At 40.3% G+C, this 16,708-nt stretch overlaps 1 protein-coding gene across 1 annotated transcript in view; it reads left to right on the forward strand.

Annotated features, from left to right (window-relative positions):
- The window catches only part of LOC104513448 (serine palmitoyltransferase 2), a gene marked incomplete at its 5' end in the record, with an annotated part of 12,225 nt that extends 11,687 nt beyond the window's left edge, over positions 1-538 (forward strand). The window contains one exon of the mRNA XM_010156794.1: positions 398-538. Coding sequence (XP_010155096.1) covers positions 398-538 — 141 coding nt within the window. The remainder of the gene's footprint in view (positions 1-397) is intronic.
- Between the last annotated feature and the right edge of the window lie 16,170 nt (positions 539-16,708).

A 16,708-nucleotide genomic window follows, 5' to 3' on the forward strand; every position in this document is an offset into this window, starting at 1 on the left:
TAAGCACCTGTGGATCCTGCTCCCACTATTTCATTTGTTTTATATTCCCACTGTTATAATAAACACTTGTGAGACAAAGCCTTTGCACAGCTTGAGTAATACAAACACATTGTTGCAATCCAGTGATGGTGGTGGTAGCTAAACTTGTAGACTTTTGTCTTTGATAAACACCCATTCTTGCCCTGTAACATAATTATGGGTTGCCATGTGCCTGCTTTTTGCTTTTCAACTCTTTTACTTGTACCATAAAACCAGTTCTTGAGATACCTGTTCTCTTTCAGGAAATTCTGAAAGAGCATTATTCTTGTGTCCTGTTTTATTGTGTGATTGAGACCTGACAGTAAAGCATCTCTGAGTGCTGGGAAGACAGTGTTTGATGCCCCTTGTGTTTTGCTAGGAACTGATTGATTACCTCAGGACATACTCTCACAGTGCGGTGTATGCAACGTCACTATCACCTCCTGTTGTGGAGCAGATAATCACCTCCATGAAGTGCATTATGGGTGAAGACGGTACAACTGTTGGTGAGTCTTTCTAACAGTAAGCATGTGGAAGGGAGAAGCCAAACAGCCTCTTTATGTCTCTGACAGATATCATAATATCAGTAGACTTAATGCACCAGGAGAAGAAATTCAGCATATTCATCTTTATTGTCTTTGTTTTCCTTTTTCATTATGAAAGTAAGAAGGGGAAATCTGTACTAGTTTTGATGCATTCAAAGTCAGAAACGCAATTCTCATGTCTCATTTGCCCAGTAGGTAGCAGCTTGAAGTAAACAACTTGCACTTGTGATGCGTAAGCTGCCTTGGAACTGAAATGGTGTGGCACTTTGCACATAGAATATTTTTCCCTCTTCACAGATTATTAAAAAGTTGTGAGCAACTCACACAAGACGACAGTGTAGTTTGAGGATCTGCCAGTGGCATTCAGTTCAGAGGCTCTTAATATTCAAACTGCAGTATATATTGAGTTACGGGAGTTTCAGGCGTCTGGCCACGAGGTGGTGGTGTACGCTGAGGAACCGTATTTGCTTTGAACATGCGTCATCTGGCCAACTACCCTGAGTGGTATCTCCTACAGCGGAAAAGCACGCTGGAGAAGTAACTTCAACGTTTTTCTGTTAGAGCAGGTTTTGTTCGTTTTGCTTACATTCTGTGAAAACAGTTAAGCACCAGCAATTGCTGTTGCTGGTTGCTCAGTGGAGAAGCCATCGCTGAGCCAAGTACAGCCAGGCAACAGCCTCTATCTGTGCTAGCACTGAGCTTTTCCAAGTGGTCCAGGTGAGATACCTGTACCAGCCAAGAGTTGTCCCCAGTGCTGCTCTCGAGAACAGATAGTAACCAAGCTTCAAACTACATGAGAAGTTGTGCAAAAGGGCTGGGTCTTGCTGTCGTCTTAAAAGTGACTGTTTTGAGCTCTTTCTAGCTGATGATGTGCCAACAGTCTGTGGTCTGCTCGGGCGTTGCTTGTTTTGGGTTTCTTCCAGTATCTGTTTTGCTTAATGAAGTGGGAAGCAAGGAATGTGTAACTGATTTCTGTTTGCAGTTTTCAGACTACGGCATTTTTGCCCCTTTCTGAGGTTACAGTGTGATATTCGTTCAAGCCAGGAGAATGGAAGCAACTTCCACTCCAGACTGTTCTCTTGCTTTTATGCCAGCAAGATCCATCAGAGCTGAAAGGTGAACCAGATCAGGAACCAATTCGGTTAAAAAAAAAAAAAAATCAAAAGGCCTTTTTGGTTGTCGTGTTGCTTAAAATGCTTGTCAGGCTACATCCCGCTAATTTGGTGCGAAGCAGTACCAGAACTCCTAGCCACTCTTTCTGTTGAGCAAAGTGGTTTTGGTGTTTGAGATCTGGGTCATTTCAAAGAAGCCTCTGTACGTCTGATTTCAATACAAACTGTAGTGCTCTTTGGAAGTGCTGGGTAGCCAGAGAAATGATTTCTCAGCTACAGGTCTCATGAAAGTGTTCCTGGGTTTCTTAGCATCTAAGTCAGCCTTCAGCTAGGATAAGCACCTTGCAGGATGATCCCTGCATGAAAGTGATTCTCAGGTCATTTTCTGCACAGAGCTGTTTCGCAGTCATGCAGTTTTTTTAATTGCCTTAAGGCTTTAGAGATAATATTACTTTGTAGGCATTTTCTGTGGATGAAGTTGGCAAAAGTTCAATTGAGTGAGTTGAGCAGCTGCTTAGTGATAGCATGACAAAGTTTTTTCCTTGTTTAAGGCCTTTGGCTGAAAAACTTCTGTTTGGATTCTGTGGAATTATGGGTGGGGCTCTGGAGGACAACTGCCTGCAGTTGGTTTGATTAAGAGTAAACATGGAGTGGTGCTGGGGAGAGAACTAGTGTTGAACTGGGTCACTGGTAAGCATCTTTGAATCGACCGTGTGTTACAAAAACTTCACTGCTTTTAAATCAGTCAAGCTTATCTCATGGATGAAGGACAACTGAGATAGGGCGATGGTTTTACAAGGGCACAAGAGTTGGAGCTGGAATCAGAAGAGTAGACAGCTAGCTCCCAACTCTGTTCTTCAGACCACAGCTAAATCTTTTAATGGCTTCAAGAATGCTTTCTTGAAAAGAGCCTTTGTGGCTTCTTTGTCTGCCTGCTTCTGTTCACCACACGCTATTTGTAAAAACTGCTGTTCTCCATGGCATCAAACATTGGTGGAAATTGCAATGTCAGATTGAGGTGGTCTGTAGCTGAGGAATAAGTAGTAGGAAGCAATTAGTTTTTGAGGATGAAAGGGTTTTTTGTGTGTTATTTTGCAAGAATGAGTTGATTCTCTCCCAGGTTATTTCTAAATCTAATGAAACATCTGGAGGCTCTAAACCTACAATATAACTAAAAAAAGTAAATATCTCCTTTCAGATCTTTCTAGCAAGCTGCCAGTGACTAAATAGGATATTAGTAGGAGGCAGCACAGACAAAATACAGATGCTATGAAAAGCTGAATAGCTGCTTATAGAGAAAGTAAGACGGATGGCATGCAAATGTGGTGCTTGAATTGGGAAAGTAGTTTCTTGTGTCTTGATTTCTGTTCAAACTAATCTGTTAATTCTCTGTACTGTTTATGCAGTAAGTGACTAGCAAACCTCCATGTCTCTGAAGACAGTTACAGGAATGTAATTATATATAAATACAAGTATATTACTTGCTCCTTCATCCAGACTGCAAGAAACACTCCAACAGCCAAAGCGATGGCAGAGTCGTGTTATGGTTCTTGGTAGTGGTGCTTCCAGTACTGCTTCTGAAACTCCTCTACGTTATTAGCTTAGTGCTGTATGTTTGTCCTATTTTACTTTGCATTACTTTTCTTGCACGTAGTTGGCTAGAAGGGCATAATGTGATCTTAAACAAAGCATACTTGATTGGAGAAATGCTCAAAGCAATCCCAAAATGAACAGGCATCCTCAAGAGTGGTGGATGTCTTTGGCACATAAAATGTCTTCAGAAAACTCCAGTGACAAGACACAGCGGTATCTTGCGTGTCATCACATTTGACTTTGATATATAGTAGAGCAAGGTGAGCAGGAGAAATGAAGAAGGCTTATTTCCACAAAAGCGTATTTTGGGAGCTGGTTTTCCAATTTAAAGTCACTATGGTTGAAATTGTTAATGAGCAAATATTGCAGATGCTTGTCAGCAGTTCAGTGGATGCTGCTTTGTTCAGCCACAAAGATGAATGAACTTCAGATAGTTCTGTAGATAAAGGGGCGCTTTTTTAAACAATAATAATAAAAAGGCACAATAAGCAGACTTTTTGGGGTCATAGTATACGCAAAGATGACAAATTGATTCCTGGAATGGAGTTCTAGAAGATGGTATCATACAGCCACTTGATTCTTGCTGTTAATGTGGTGTTTGGGTTACTTAAATTGACCGTAGGGAAAATGAGGCAGTTTGGTGCTTGTCCTGGTAAATGAGACATTGTTGGGATTTATGATATTAACTACTTAACCTGTCTCGTTTTTCAGCATCAATGGTTCCGTTTTAGTTGAAAGCTGAATTTTTTGCCATTACAATCTCACTCGGACTGGGAATCCAGTTGACTCATTTCTGCCATTTACTTAAGATCTGGTGATATCGTGTGCAGCTGGAGTTCTGTTAGCACTGTTAGTGTTCAGCACCCAGCCTATTTGTTGCCCTGATAACATCGCTGGGGGCAAGTGGGAGAAAATCATAAAATAACCTGACTGAGATGGGGCAAATCAAAACATGCAAGGTGAAACCAGTCTAGGAACTGGTTAACCTCCTTCGGAGATAAAACTTCATTCACTCTCATGTGTATTAAAGACTGAAGGTGGGCCTTAAATCCAGGCGTGTTTTAAGTTTGAACTAAAGCTGGCAGTGTTAATGACTAGTAAAAGAGGTGAACTGTTTCCTTCCATGGACATTAACTCAGTGATTACTATTATTGACATGTTGACATTTATAACAAATTTACTGTCTTCCATCTCAGTTTCTGGAGGCAAATATCATGCACCCAGTCACAGCACCATAAAGAGCATGCGTAGAATCAGTTGTCAGTAGACGTTGCCCAAGATGGCATTTAAGTTTTGAATGAACGTTGTCTTGAGCACTGTACAGAAACCAAGGATTGTTACCCTACATAGCTCTAATGTCACAAGCAATGGAGAATGGAGGTAGCAGTTGCATAGGCCAACCCAGCTGCTAAACTATCAGAATGAATAACTAACCTTTGAAGGCTAATCGGTTAGGTGCACGTAATTTGATTGGTATGTGCCTCATCTGAGTGTGTCGGTTGTGAAGAGACAGTAGTTGATTACATCTAGTCAGAGGAAACCTTAAAAAAAAGGATTTCTAGTCATGCCACTGCTGTGTGCAACAAACTTGAGTGAGTTAAGTCAGAAAAGGTAGGTAAACCAATTATAGCCAAAGGGAATAAGAATGTATGGGTGTGTTGCCAGAAAACTGAGCCTGACTGAGCTGTTGAGAAGACAGCACCGTTGCTACACTCTTTATATGCTCAAGGAGAAGCATGCAGGAAACAAAACTAAGCCTAGTCTCCTTATATTCGAGGGGAGAGAAGACTGCAATTAGTGTTTTAACCTCCATATGGTTAATCAGCCCCTCAAGTGAAGATACGACCTGAGTTAGTTCGGTCAACTGCCTGATCAGTAGGTTTCCTCCAGTTGGACATTTTGTAAAATTCCCCTTTTCTTTCCAAAATCAAGCCAGAAGGATACGCAAGTATAAAGCGTAAGCAGTAGTGAAGGAATAGCCCATGTTACATTACTTGGAATTGAATTTTAAGTAGCTTATAGTATATTTATAAATGAAGTTTGCACCTTGCCATTGTTAGCAATAGATCCACAAATGGAAGCAGTGGCTGCTGGTTGTACTCGAAAGGGGAAATAAATACTGCTTGTGCAGGCCGAGGTTCAAAACATTCAGTTAGCATTAAAATCGGTTCATTTGAATTTCCTCCAATAATGCACTTGTTAATGAGGTGTTAAATTATCACCTTGGGAACCCGGGGACCAGTCAAAACTAATTTGAGCAAAGTGAAAACTTTTTTTGTTGCTGCCCTTGAGAATCTCAAGCTGAGCTGGGAAACTGTTGGAAAAACAAATACTCTGGGGGTCATAAAGAGAGTTTCCTGCTTCTCTCCAGGGGACTAACAGTGTTAAACATCACTCTCTGTATTTGTGCTTCCAGCTGGGGATCTTTTGAATCCAGCTTGTTGCTGCACCCCTACCTCCCTCCCACAGAGAATGGCAAGCCTCCAGAAAAATTGCTTTAACCTGGGCTAGGCAGGAGAAATCTTTCAGCATTTGGTGCTTTGAAGAGTGTTTACAGACATCAGCAGAGCTGTGCCCCTTATGTTGTGCATTGGAATGTGGGAATTCTTCAGTCCCTCTTCTTTTGGACTTTAATCAACATCATGGTGTTTGTGCAAGAGCTCTCAAACCTTTAACTGTTCACCTGCTCTGTTCTCATAACATTCTGCTTTTTGCTATTTCTGTTCAGGTGTGAGCTGTCATCCTGTATCGTCATAGCCTAAACACTGATCTGTCATAGCAGAACTACAACTAGGAATGTGGCTTTGTTGACGTAACTTCGTTTTTCTTCCTTTCTTACACTACATTTGATTTAAAATGTGTGGCTTGCTTTTTCCTCTCAGTAGCGCTTGAGGTGCCACATTTCTACAGAATGTTAGTGTGCTGCTTATACAGGGAAAGGAGAAAACACTGGGTAGCAGCTTACTAGCATATACTGCTAGCAGTAGCATGAGTAAAAGGCTTGTAAGACACTACGAATGTTAAGGAAAAGCATTTGAACAGCAGTAATCACAGTGAGGTGATGTGCACTCTGGGGTAATATGGAACAGAGTTTGTGGTGTGATACATGATTTACTAGAACAGAGTCCTTTTGATAAAAAACGAAGGACTCACATAAGCACCTTTTCCTGTCTTCACCTCTGGCAACTGCAGCAATATAATAGAAAAAATAATACTACAGTAGTGTCTGCAGAGTACAGACACAGGGCAGAATTTCATTCTGTGAAGTGCGTGTAATGTCAGTGTTTCTACCTGCTTTGGAAACAACCAACAGCCTCTAACTGAAGCCCTTTCTGTGAACTGTGCAGGTGTATTAGGCCATGTGGAACTCGCAGACCAGTTGAACTACTGTCCTTGCCTACTTCAACAGGTTCTGATGTAAAATGTGGTTGGCACGAGGTCAACTCATGCCATTTCACATCAGTGCAGCTGATCTACCACAAATTCCTGAATGTGGACAGTCTAGACAATCCACAGTGTGTACTTTAGTTCTACCAGTGTGCAGATGTTTGCTCATGTCCCAGAATTAATAAACTTCCTTAGATAGTACAGATTTAATCGGAGAAGGAAGAAGCTGTCTGAAAATCCTGCGTGCCAGTTAGAGTATTTTGAGAGCATATGGCCAGTGATTTGAGATCACTTTAAATGAGGTTGTGCAGGTTTTGTTGCAGTCTAGATTTAACAGTGGGGTTTAGCTCAAGACAAATTGGCTTGTCAAGAACAGGATAAATCAACCTGCAGGGCTTCTTGCTGCCATGGGTAAGCTCTGTTAATGCTCAGGCTGTTGCCTAATTGTTGCATAGTGGAAAAGTTGTGGTTACGAGGCTGTCTGCGTGGAGGAAAATGTATTGCAGAGCATGCATGCTTCACAGGTTCATGTTGGCTAGCAGCTCCTAAGATTTCTTGGCTGTTTGTCTATGGACACTGGGAATTAAAAGGAGAAAAAAAAAAAAAAAGGCAAGCCAGTAAAATACTTCTGAAGCTTCTCAAGGCTTTCAAGCTTGCCTTTCTACTGGGCAGCTTAATACCGTCTTGTGTGAGTTGCCAAACTCGGGCCCCAAATGGGCAGTGGAGAACTTAGTTGCCCTGCTACCAACAGGTCCAGAACTAAGTAAGTACTCTGTACAAACAGACGTGGTACTCTTACCAAGTAACTCTCTGTACCAAGAGCTGAAAGCAGGATGTTTAGTACCTCCAATTTTTACTGAAAATAGCCTGTCTTTTCTAGGATTATTGCTGTATTCCTGACAAGTAACTTTTTGTTCAGGACCTGGCATTGTAGAGACAATAGTGGTGTTTATATGCGCAGCTTTGATCTTTGCAGGATCCTTGGAAAATAGAGCTGTGCAGGAAAAACAAGTCTATAAAAGTCGCAGCAGAGTCAAGGCCTCCAGGGTTTGGGTCTTTTCAGGCACAAAGCCTACTCTTCCACCTCACTGCAGTTCCAGGTGGCAGGCTACCAGGAACTGCTTGCCAAATACAACTTATTAACATGGGAAAGCTCAACACCCTTCCTGTTGAAATTATTGCAGAGTTCTAGGGTAAATCTGAGAGCACGCTGGAGAAGGACAAGTATGGCTTCTATAACACATGTACAGGCAGATGTGGGCAGCTCTGACATAGTGGCAAATTTTCAGGCTATAGCTTTTATCAAACAAAACCAAAACAACTCCTCCAGAGTGGAAATTCTTAATTTTAGGACACATTAGTAAATAGCACATATCCGCTTGCAGCATCATGTCTCCCCCATTGCTCCTTAGGTGAAATCTCTAGCAATATTGGGAGGTATAGCGAAGTCATGTTGAGGGACAAAAACACCTTTGGAAACTACTGTGCTGCATTCCATAATGTCCCATTTAGTACCACTGAGGAAAAGTAGCTATTTAGGACTATTTTGTTCACTCCCCTTATTCCTTAAGAGATTCTCCTACCAAGAGACTGTTAGTAGAAGGTAGTCTGCCTGCCAGGTTTTTTGGATTTTCAGACTAAGTGCTAACACAAAGATGAAATACTTCTCACTGTACCTTACAGTATCATTTACTGGTCAAAGCTTACTTTGGTGTAGGATCTCATTATTATCTCAAGGTCATGGAGCCCGTTTCATAGTGCTGGCATTGTTTCTTTATGGAGCTGATTTTTGCCATAGATGGCATTGTTTTGTTACCAAGCTGATTTTTGTGCCGTTTGGTGAGAAGGTGATACTCCAGTATTTATGGCTGCCATCTCCCAAAGAAATTTGCCAAAGAGTAGGATAGTCGAACACATCCCACCCCTCAGCCTTGCTTACTCTCCAGATGGGAGAATGGATGCCTTAGCTCCATTTGTCTCATTTTAGACTAAGCTGGTTACTAGCTATATTTAATCAAAGGAGGATGGTTTATTGTTGGCTGGTATATCTCTTCCACTGAATAGCAAGCCTTGCTGAGGTGGAACTTGAGCATTAGTCTCGCTGCTTCAGGAGCAATACTTCAGCAAAAGGGAAACTTTGAAAGTGTTGACATGGAGCATGACCAGTGAACTGACTTTTGTCGAATAATCTTTCTTGCACTTACACACTTCCCATCTGATCTTATAGTTAAGAGCAGCACTCCAGTGGCTGATACAGCTGTAGGGAATGAGGGAGGAGAATGTTGCTGATCATCTGCAGTTAATCTGCACTGTTTCATATGGCTACCTCATTGCCTGTGATTTCCATGTCCTACAAATCCTTCCATGTGGATGAACTGGCCTTGAGTTTCAGAAGAATAGATTGAGGCCTGTGGATGTTGTATAACCTCGTGCTTCTATACTGGTTTTATGTGAAAGTTGAAAAACTGCAGTCAAAAATTTATCTTAGTTTTTATGACCAGCTAATGAGGGGTGGTCAGGGAAGCTGGAGTCTCAAAGACCATGTAGCAGACTTACTGAATAACTGCTCCAAGGTTGAGTACTTGGATATCTTGCCCAATCTATGAATTGCAGCACATGCTCCTAAGAGATGTGCCTAATGGCAGGATAGATATACTGACAGACTAAATACTGTTGATAAATAATAACCTTTCCATAAAACTGCACAAACTATACCCCACTGTGAATATTTCCCCTAAGATTATTATTCTTGTATTTGAGAATTTAAGATGGGAAAAAATGCTTCCCTTTTTTTCTGGACACCACAGAGCTTAATTTTTCTTTTCCAAGTTTGATTTTGTGTGGTGTTTCCTAGAGTTGTCAAAGGTGGCTCTTGCACAGCTAAAAATGTGTTGGATTCTTTGACTTACAAAGATTTCCACTCTGCACATGTAGATGGAGATGTTTCCATAGGTGATTGTTACGAAGGAGGGTTTTTTCTAAGTCAAAACTGCCTTCAGGATTGTATGTCCTTTGCTGTTAAATCTCTGCAAAGAAAATAGTCCTTGGTGGCTGCTTGGTACAGGAAATGCTTACTGTGCGACTTCGCTCCTGCACTGCTACACAAAACAAAAAGTCTTTGAGCAATTCATTTGTTCATTTTGCATCGTCACAGCATCTCTTCTTGTTTTTTTTCATTTTCTCAAGCATTGCAAAGTCTTAGCTCAGCAGAGGCACTGGAGATGCCCCTAGTAGCAGCAGCGGTCATACTGCTTACAGAGAGGAAAAATTATGTCTGAAAGATGGAAGGTAATGAACTTATTTGCAAAAGGAACAGTTTGGGTTGAATTTGTAACTGGATAGATAGGTAGATGATCCACTTCAGTTACCTGGGTAAATCTTTCCAAGTGTAGAGTTTCTTCTAGAAGCTTCACACTGGTGTTTCTGAAACAGCCAAGTTCAGGTGCTCAGTAGTGGCCAGCCCTTTCAGGTGAAGCAATACTTGCAGTTTCTGTTCTGTGGGTCTTGAAAAAGTCCCGTGCTGATGAACAACTGATTTCAGTCCCAGCATCAACAGGGGCACTGTGAGCAATGAGTCTAAGAGGGGAAGCAGATAGATCAGCAGCTGCTGAGAGCTAGGAGATCAGAGGAGAGAAATATATACATTAAAAATGTTTTTTCATATGTAAATCAACATACATAGGGAACTGCAGACTTTGCAGATTATGATCAGTCTTCCTTCCATTTAAATGTAAGACCTCCAGTGCTTTTCCAGTCAAATTTCAGGCTATGACAGCAGGTAATTGAATTATTTCTTAAGGAAAAAAACCCCAACCAGAAACTCAGAATAAAACCCCTAAGCTGCAAATAAAGACTAGCATTTTTAAAGTTTAGAAACTGGTTTTTGAATTCCTTTGCAGTGAATATACTTCAGTGTAATTTAAAATCATCCTTAAAGCATTAGTTATTAGTTATCCTAGTTACAACTTCTTTATTTAACAGGTTTTGTGTAATTCAGGCACGAAAACCTGGTTAAAGATGGTACAATAGTACCACTACAGGTGTATTATTTAAGTTTATGTACATTCCCTATGGAAAATTCTACTTTTTCATAGCTTTTCTACCTTGGACTGAAGTAGTATTCATTTTCACAGTCCTGAGGTTACTGGAACATCTGGAGTTATATTTAGTGATTTTTTTTCTTTTTTTTTGATTCAAACCATAGGAGTGGGTTTTTTCCAGATGACTGCATCTAGCATGAAACAATACATTAAATACAGGTAAAAATTGCAGCTGTCAGTTACAAAAAAACCCACCACACCAAAAAAAAAACCAAGCCACCACCAAAAACCTACAACCAAAAAAACCTTGAAAACTAATTATTTTGCTGCTGATCTGTTAGAAGGAATTCTTACAATGCTGGCATTTTTCTTTTCATGCTTAAGATGAAGTCATGATTTACAGTGACATATCCTTCTTTTTTGGATATAGCTGTCTTAAAATGTGGAAGGGGGCTGATTTGCTGTTCTTATGACAGATGTTCAGCTGGAGGTGGTAATCTTTCTGGTACTGTAAGGTATTTGATACCTGTGTGATACTTTATGGTTAGTAAAGGCTGTTAGTAATGCTGCCTGAAACTAGGTGACTCACTTGTTTGTAACACTTCTGTTTGAAACATATGGAGGTGATATCTTTGATCATCATCTCTTGTACTACAAAGGCAAAGACCATTTCTCTATCCTCTTGTGTTGTGGTTCAAAATCCCAAAGAAGGGTTTGCTTTGATACTGGCTTCCATTGTAGAAAAACAGTCTGCACAAAACAGATGGAAAATCTAGTTCTCACTCTTTGTTGCTATGTTGTCAAGCTACTGAACTGTCTCCATGGAAGTACATTATAAACATCCTTTATAGAATATGCTTTGTCAAAGCTTGCACATTCCTTAGCTTGTAAAGAAATGTGGTGTTTGTATGTGTTCCTGATGTTTTCTCTCTCTGTGGTTTCAGTCTGCCATAAAGGCCTGCCAACCTATTTGTGTTCTACAGAGACTTGAGTCTGTTTCTTTCTGTCTCCACTGGCGCTTTATCGTACTCTTGAGATTTTGAGCAAAGATGTGCTTTTTAAGTTCCAATGTCCAAGGTATCATAATAAAAGGAAAACAGAAGTTTTAAAATGCTTGGTTTTCTCAAATTCCATTAACTTGGCAAGGTAAGTTTTACTGAAACTGTATAAAGTTTTTTTCTCATGTTTTTGACTTCTTCATGGTGGAGGCATCAGAATTAGTTCAGATGAATAGTCTGACCAGCACACATTTCCCTTTCTTCTCAGCAAGGCACAAGAATAGCTGTCAAGCAGCATATGTACAGCTGTCTTTGCAGTGATTATGAATGTTATCATGACTGTGCATTTGTGATAATACACAGTTCATATGATCTAATGTTTAAGTAGTGTCAATACCAATCCCACAAATCCAGTAATTAATGTGCAGAGTTAATCATAGAATGGTTTGGTTTGGAAGGGACCTTTTAAAGGTCATCTAGTCCAGCCCCCCTGCAGTGAGCAGGGATACCTTCCACTAGATCAGGTTGCTCAGAGCCCTGTCCAGCCTGACCTTGAATGTTTCCAAGGTCATACATGTTAGATAATACATGTACCAAGTCAACACAAACTTAATTTCATTGTTCTGGAGGGGTAGGCCTAATTTCATTCTTTGAAATTATTGATTCATCCAAACCAATGTTTGTTACCTTCAACCTCCAAATAAAGATGACAAAATCATAATTGTTAGGATGCAGTGAATTTCAGCCATGTGACAGCAGTGTAACCAGACACAGTGAACAAGGTACAGAGGAACATGAGCAGCTAAACATAAAAACTAAACAATCATAAAGTATTGCTCTTGTGAATTGTAGTTCAGAAATTGCTTTCTGGATTCTGCTGGAGGGGACAGGGATTACTTGTTCCAAACAATATTGCTGTTCCTCAGCAGATCCTTCAGCTAGTGTGAGTAAAGTTGAGCTGGTAGTGTGCTTTTGTTCTTACTTTCTCTCACAGGCCAGTTACTTGGTCCTGTCTGGAAAGCTATTCTATTTAGCCGTGATACTCGAGAGAGAACTTGACTTGCTTTCAGTAGAAATTCAACCTCTGGAAAAGTTCTGTGTGGAAAAACACTGTGGTGGCTTGTGAGGCTGGACTTAGGGTACCCTTCTGGATCTCTTCATGAGCCTAGTCTCTCACTGCAGCATTGTTATACAGGGCTTGGGACATATCAGAGGAGATAAGTGTAATGCCACCATGAAATGGAGTAGTTGTACCTATGCAATCCTTTGCGTATGAGATAATTCTGTGTTCAGTCAGTCTTACTGATTTTTAGATACACAGACACATGCACTCTCTTTCTCAGTCTTTTTTAATGATAAAATAGAGTTTATGGATAATTTTTATCAGCTCTACCAGACCAGGCATTATCTTGAATTCTGCTTGAAGTGGAAAGGACTTGTGTGTTTCTGACAGCCATTGCTGGGAGGCGGTGTGGTTTGGTTTGGTTTGTTGTTGTGGTCTTGAACAAGCTCCATTATTCACTGAAGGCATCAAAACCTCCGACTTCTGTCTAGGTCAATTTCCTATGAAGAATCACACTGAACACAGATGGAGAGCATAGGAGTTTTTGTTCTCCATTGTGCAAATCTCAAAGTAGGGACAGTTGGTTTTTCTGCAGTGTCTGACTTGGATGTGGTATACCATTGTAGTTAATACTGGAAAAAAAATTAAATGCATGTTGCCAGCTAAATGTAATTGTAGTAGTCATTAAGGTATCTGATGGTACCAGCAACCAGCAGTCTTTTTTAGGACTTTCCTGAGTCTTAAACAAGCAGGTCTCTGTGATACACAGCGCATTTTAAGTATGCAGAGAAATGGCAAGACTACTGTGTTATGCTTTCCCATCTCTTGAAACGAGGTTCTTGGAATAAATTACAAGTTGTTGGCATGATGTTTGAGGACGTGATTCGCTTTTATGTGGTTAACTCAAATCGATTGTTTCTGCAGTATGGATCTATTATTTCGTAATTTCTTTATCTTTAAAATCAGGGTGCTGGTGACAATAATCATTGTGAGCAATTCATGTTAGTTTGTACGCTTACATAAGATAAAAGCCTGTGTGAATGGGAATTGTGCTTAGCTTTCTAAGCAGAAGAGCTACATAGGTTTTGGGTTTGGGTTTTTTTGTTGCCCCCATGCCCTCATGCCAACTGCTTAGTAATTCAGTCTTCTGCAAGGCAATGCTTACCTCATGACATTTTTTGTATGTTAGGCTTAAATAAACTACTGATATGCAAAGTCTGTTTCACAGCAATCCTTGAATGTTGTCTACAACCGCAAGTTTTTTGGCAGCTCAGGTGTTCTAGGTTTTGAGAGAAGAATCAGTCCAACAGAACTTTTTGCAGAGGCAGCCTAAGGGGATGTATTGCCTGCTGAATAATCCTTCCCTCTTCTCTGCTGGTACGGACTTCAAAGGCTGCTTGAGGTCAGCAAATAATTTCCTCTAATTATCACACAGGGAGCCTGAGATTCTAATGGATCCGTATCCCTGTTGTGTGTCACTCTTATCTATACAGAGGGAAAGGACAGCTTTTAAAATCAGAGAGGGGACAAAGCACTGCAGCTCAAGTGTTAAACCTTGTGAAGGTGAGTGCTACAAACCCAGTGGTTCTTAAGATCTCTTTTAAAGTCTGACAAATGTAAACACATACATTTTGCTGAATTGCTCACAGCCAGCATAGGCTGTTGGTGTCCCTTTAGTTGTGAACTCCTGAGGACTGTGTGGTGCTTCCCAGAACAAAGAAATGGTCCGATGAAAAAGCCCGAGGTTCAGAGCTCAAATAATCTCTTCAGCAACCTGAGAGCGAATGCGTGGGAGGGTGCACTGTTACGGGCAGCACACCAACTGATGGACCGCACAGAAGGTCACAAAAATGCACACACTTCAGTGACAAATATGTGGCATGTCTCAAATGCCAGACTTGCCTAGGAATTATCCTGGTATTAAGACAGCTGAAACGTTTCCATATTAAATTACAAATACTCCTGTCTTTTGGATGTAGCAGAGTTGCATGTTGTGGAGCAGTATTTTAAACGAGAGAGATTTGGAAAAAATACATTGACTATTTCCAAGGATGAGCTTTAGGCTGTTGGTTTTATCACAATGCTGAAAATACCAGGTATTTTTAGAAATGCTAGTTGGTGTACCCATGATGTTGCATACCAGTGGACCCCCTAAAAATTTGTATTCTCCAGAACTGTGCTGAAGTGCACTTTAGAAAACTCAGAAAAAATGACTGTTGTTTGGGGTTTTTTCACCTCTTCTGTCATGCTTTGCCTAAATATCTCTCTCTTAAGGTTGTAAATCACATGTAAAACATAACAGCAAAATCTGAGTAAAACTCTAGGAAACTGCTGCATGAAGAAAATGTGCTGATTTTTGGTCTTAGATGGTCAGTCAATAGTAAACCATCTTTTAATAATGTTTCTTTCCATCTTGGAACTAAAACTACATTAAATTTTCCATTCTATTGTTACATGTAATTCCTGGAAATGTTCATACGTGGGCTTGCAGCTCACCTTTAATTTCCCAGGCTTGATAGTTATTCTTGCTTTTCAAGGCGAACAAAATGTTCTGCTGTTGGGAAAAGAGGATGTGTTTCTTAACCACTTCATTAAATATGTACTGTTTAAAGAAGGGGAAGCAGAAAGTCAAAATTTGGCTTGGAAGCAGACTCAGAAAATGCTTTGAGTGTTCAAATAATTACCGCTTTTTATTTGGCAGAGTTTGAAGCTCCTGGGGAAACCTAGTGTGTAGTGAAATTCATCCCGTCTATTGCATTGCTCAAAGTGAAGGTACCATTTGGTTGTACTGTAACTTGTTCAATTACATGGCAAGGTCCAGTTTTCTGAATTACTCCTGGATAATTGGGACATGTTTCCAGATGTCATAGGAGTATCAGCCTAGTGGTGTTTTGGTCTGGAAGAGACGGCTTTCCATTCTTCTTTAGTTTCATTTACTAGCTAACTTTTAATTCTTTCTGCTTCACAACCCTTGCCTATTAGTCTTCCTCCCAGAGTAAGTGTTGCTACTCCTACTTTTGACATGCAGAAATACAGAGCCAGAAGGGCATACCAGAGCAATGAAGATCTACCATAGTTTACTTAAAAGACCTAGGATGTAGGTGGCATTTTAATGCAGTACAGCTACATTCCCTGTAAAACTTGTGATGGAAAATAGTCTGTGTAAAATGCTGTTAAAGAAGACTCATAATGCCTTTTTTTTTTTTTTTTTTGTTAATTGTATATCATCAATGTCCTTTCTGAGAGACTTGTACTATGTTTTTAACAAATGGTCTCCTTCACTTCTTTGAGTCTAATGAATCCTGGAGCTGCACAGTGGGAGTCTGACAGACTGGAAGTTGCATTAAACGGCTTTGGGTTTTTATTGAAAACATTGTCCTTGGTTCAAAGGGAAGGTAATTATTCTGCTGTGGAATGATAGCAGCCCCTCCTTTATTGACAGCACACCATCTGGTTGTGATAAATTACATGGACCTGGCAAGGCTGCAGCTTTTTGGTAGCAATGGATGACTTGGAGGCTTCATGCCAGATCAGTAGAAAATACAAAATACATGTATATTGTGTATGGAAATAACATACTTCCTTCTCATTGGTCACAAAGCTTTTGCTTCTTATGTCTGTTAGATGTACCTCTAAAGGAAAACTTCAGAAAGAAAAATAGTGCATGGGGTTTTTCAGAAGCTGAGTCTTGCTGCAAGCTGAATTCCACTAATCTATTGAGGGAGAGCTTGAAAAAGTGACCATAGAAAACTTAAGTGTTTCAGTTGTAATTGACACCATTTCTTGTACTTTACTACCTGAGGACTGTAGTTCTCACCTTGCAGTAAGAACACTGCAGATTATTAAAGGGATCTTCTCAACAAGTGGTTGTAATTAAACTTATTGGTTGCTGTAGCTGCTGTAGCTTCAGGGAGGTAGGTTCCTAATCAGAAAACTTGCCAAGTAGTCAGTT

The sequence above is a fragment of the Eurypyga helias genome, unplaced genomic scaffold (assembly GCF_000690775.1).
Source record: "Eurypyga helias isolate BGI_N326 unplaced genomic scaffold, ASM69077v1 scaffold34858, whole genome shotgun sequence".
Taxonomy (NCBI): Eukaryota; Metazoa; Chordata; class Aves; order Eurypygiformes; family Eurypygidae; genus Eurypyga; species Eurypyga helias.